At 65.8% G+C, this 4,017-nt stretch overlaps 1 protein-coding gene across 1 annotated transcript; it reads right to left on the bottom strand.

Annotated features, from left to right (window-relative positions):
• Nucleotides 1-1,812: 1,812 nt before the first annotated feature.
• On the bottom strand, nt 1,813-3,093 carry LOC117641249 (dopamine receptor 2). Its single transcript, XM_034378408.1, has one exon. The coding sequence runs from the start codon at nt 3,091-3,093 to the stop codon at nt 1,813-1,815; it is 1,281 nt and encodes a 426-aa protein (XP_034234299.1).
• Nucleotides 3,094-4,017: the final 924 nt, after the last annotated feature.

The raw sequence follows: 4,017 nt of genomic DNA, 5'->3' as shown, positions 1-4,017 counted from the left end.
CCGAACGTGTGCCGACCAGTGAATTCCTTGTTCGGGGAGGAATCCATTGGGTCGCACGTTCGGTTCGAGTTCCATTCAGCGACTCTGCAACTCAAAACGCGTCTCGAATTTCGGCTGGCTCCGCCGCTTTTCTGGCCCTCTGTGCGCTGCGAGCGCAACTTTTCCAGTGTGCACGCAGCGTTGGCACCGCCGCCCGGCGCGTCCCGGTGCACCCAGCCGTTCTCCGCCGCCTTCAACGAGCGCCTCGTCGTGGAGCTCGCTGTGCGGCTACGTGCGGGCCGGGCGTGCCGCCGAGACTGCCCGCCTCGCCCCAATCTCGACTTCTCGACACGACTCCACGATCCATCGCCGCCGTGACTCTGCGTTTCTGTTATGACAACGACAAGGCGGCGGGGCACGGCGGGGCACGGCACGGCGCGGCGCGGCACGGCACGGCACGGCAGGACAAGACGATCGATGCAAAGCCACAACTTGGACCATTCCGGCCAGATGCCCGGACGCCCCGGCGGCCACGGCCAGGCCCTCGCGGCCACCTGGACACCTGCCGCAGGTGTCAAAGGATGGCGACGATAGCCGCTGACGTGGGGCTGGGGCGGCCGGGGCCAGTTGAGCCTCGCGGGCCGGGGAGGAGGCACGGCCAGTCCAGAACTACAAAAACTTCGCCGTCGCCAACCCACTTGGACGGCAAGAGCGACGCCCAGCCACTCCACCGCAGCCTAGCCGCCGTTGGGATAGGCCACCCTTCCTACGCCTCGCTGATACCAGACTTGACTTGAGACCAGACCGCAATTGATCGTATGCCGTTTGGGGCCCGCGGTGGACTCGCCCTAGGGCCGGGCGGACTGCCTCCACAGCGCCGCCCGATGGGCAACAGTCCCGCGTGGGTGTGCCCAGTGTGCCCTCGGGTGGGGCGCGCAGGCCCCCGGAGGAGTTCCCGCTGGACTCCCGCGGGCCTGGCAGGGCGGTGGCTGCGGAGGGAAGCCCCCGGAACGCCCCGAAAAGCCTTAAGGACTTGGTGAGGCGAGGTGGGTCGCGGCGGGGCGCGGCGGGGCGCGGCGAGGGTCCAGAGGGAACGACCATTAGCTAGCGGTGAACGGGTAAACGGCCGGCGAGTGGACGGAGTGGACTAACGAAGGCCTCTCAACTTGGCGGGGGCGACGCCGGCGATGCCGCGGTCCCCCGGAATGTTGGCGGAATGTTTGACCGCCGCCAACAATGGATACAGGCCGGTGGCCTTGCCGGCCTTGCCGGTGGCGCGAGCTGCCTGGTTGTCGAACGGCGACGCGCCCCCGCAGTGCGCCCGATTTAGTTCTCCCGAATGGCACGGCACGGCACGGCATGGCGCCGCACGGCACGGCAAGCCGCGGCAGCGAGGCAGCAAGGCGGGCCGGACGGATCGGTCCCATAAACCTCGCAGCCCCAGTCCGGTCCCGTCCGGCCCGGCCGGGGGAGCATCTTCCCAAACAAATGGCACTGCCGTCCGATGACAGTGTAGCACCGGGGCTCCTCCCATTATTACACTCATTTTTCGTATCGTCTCGGATTAATTCCGCTGATTCGAGATAAAAGTCGGACCCCACGCATTCCGCCACGAAAGGATTCGCCGGGACGCCGCTTCTCATTCGGGCCGATTTATCGACGACTTGGCAATAACATTAAGGGGATTCGAACCAGGGGGTTCTCAGAGGGAATTTCGAGAGTATGCTTCATTTCAAGCGTAACGTCTTCAAGCGTAACTTTATGCTTGACTCAATCATCATAGAGTTACGCTTTAGTTTTACCAGTGTATTGTGATTCGGATTGAGCCAGGACTCACCTTCTGAAGTCCCTGCTCCAGCACGCGTAGATGACGGGGTTCATGCCCGAGTTGATCCAGCCCAGCCAGGTGACGATGGCGGACACCAGCTGCTCGTTGACGATGCAGCGCGGGCAGAAGCCGGACAGCAGGTTGACGACGAAGAAGGGCAGCCAGCACACGATGAAGACCCCCATCACGATGCCCAGCGTCTTGGCGGCCTTCTTCTCCTTGGCGAACTTGGCCAGCTTGCGGCTGATGCTGAAGTTCTTGCCGAGGTTCTTGTTGTGGCCGGTGCTGCCGCCGCCGCCGCCGCCGTGGCGCGACAGCCCGTTGTGCAGGGCGTCCTCCATGTCGGCGTTGGCGAGCGGCTCCTCGGGCGTGGACGTGGCGGACGCGTGGCTGGCGCGCTGCTGGTGGTGCTGCTGTTGCTGCTGCTGGTGCTCCGTGTTGCTGCTGCCGCCGCTGCTGCCCGTGCCGCCGCGGTGGATGCGCAGCGTGAGCTCCAGCTCGCCGGACGCCATCATGACCTGCTTGGAGCCCAGCTTGAGCGAGCGCGTCTGGATGACGGCGGCGCGGTAGATGCGGTAGTAGGTGAACACCATGACGAAGAGCGGCAGGTAGAACGAGATGGTGGAGCTGAAGATGAGGTACGTCAGGCTGTCCGTGAAGGGGCACTTGAGCGGCGGCACCTCCTCGGAGCGCACCGCGCGCCACCACAAGATGGCCGGGAAGGAGATGGTGCCCGAGGCCGCCCACACCACGGCGATGAGGATCATGGCGCGCCGGCGCGTCATCTTGGTGGGGTAGGTGAAGGGGTCCGTGATGGCCCAGTAGCGGTCCAGCGAGATGACGCACAGGTTGAGGATGGAGGCCGTGGAGAACAGGACGTCCAGCGAGCGCCACACGTCGCACCAGTCCGTGCCGAACAGCCACTGGTTCTCCACCACCTCGTACACGGCCGAGAAGGGCATCACCACGAAGCCGACCAGGCAGTCGGCCACGGCCAGCGACGTCACGAAGTAGTTGGTGGCGGTGTGCAGGTAGCGCTCGCGCACCACGGCGGCGATCACGAGCGCGTTGCCGAACACCGTGGCCACCGAGAACAGCAGCAGCAGGACGGCGAGCGCGGACCGCTCCTTGGCGATGCCCGTCCAGCTGAAGTCCGTCCCGTTCCAGTCCGACGAGTTGTTCCAGTCCAGGCCGCTCCAGTTGCCGGTCGCGCTGGTCGGGCCCCAGTAGTCCGCGCCCACGGACACCACGGCGGCCGCGGCGCCCAGTCCGGCGGAGGCGTTCATGTCGGTGACGTCGACGGCGTGGTCAGGGCGGCGTCGAGAGCGTGGTCAGGGTGGCGGCGCGAGGCGGCCACGCTGTCAGTCTTGGAGGGTTCGGGAAGGCCTTGGCAGCTGCACGGTCGGATCAGTGGAGCGGAGGAGGCGCGGTGGCGGCGGCGGCGGCAGAGGCAGCAGTTTTCACGACTGCGACCGCCGCGACCGCCGCGCCAGCGCACGCCCGCCCACGCTCATCAATGCGTGGCCACGCCCGCCACGCGCCACGCCCGCCGAGGAACGCCCGGGACGGCCGGGACGGCCGGCAGCCAGCGCCAGCCAGCCGGCGGCAGCGGTGGCAGCCTCGAGCCTGCGACAAGAGAACAACAACACGCCGCTCAGTCACACCGAATGAAATATATTATTCAAGTTGGACCGCGCCGGCGGCTGGCGAGGATAGACGCTTCGTTCATGCGGGGGAAATAATGGGTAGACGACGGTGGGGGCCTCGGCGGCGAGCTGGCCGTCCCGCCTCGGGTACCGGGGACCTCCGACCGGCTGCAGCCGGCACCCACCTGAGCCACGAGCAGTGCGCCTTCAGCGGAAATTCATAAATATCGGTCCCTACCCACAGCTACCGCGCCCTGCTGCGCGCCGCACAATGGACCAGAAGACCGGTGCACTGAGTCAAAATCCCGGACGAGTTTTTAGCTCCAGAGTCAGTGAGACTCGAACCGAACTTGTGATCCCACCAATGGATTCGCTCTCCGAACGAGCAATTCATTGGTGGGGTCACAAGTTCGGTTCGAGTCCTTTTTAGCGATTCTGGAGATCAAAACACGTCCAGGGGTTTTGACCACTGCGCCATGCTTCTGGCCCACTGTGCACCCGGCCACCTCGGGGACCCCTGCCGGCACCGTGCCGCCCTGCCCCCTTCCCCAGCCGAGTGGCGAT

The sequence above is a fragment of the Thrips palmi genome, unplaced genomic scaffold (genome assembly GCF_012932325.1).
Source record: "Thrips palmi isolate BJ-2018 unplaced genomic scaffold, TpBJ-2018v1 HiC_scaffold_15, whole genome shotgun sequence".
NCBI lineage: Eukaryota > Metazoa > Arthropoda > Insecta > Thysanoptera > Thripidae > Thrips > Thrips palmi.
Note: the sequence above shows the minus strand (reverse complement) of the source record. Positions and strands in the feature narration are given on the sequence as shown.

Excerpts from the sequence above, each read along its gene's own strand:
- LOC117641249 (XM_034378408.1), bottom strand. The coding sequence starts at position 3,093 with ATGAACGCCTCCGCCGGACTGGGCGCCGCGGCCGCCGTGGTGTCCGTG.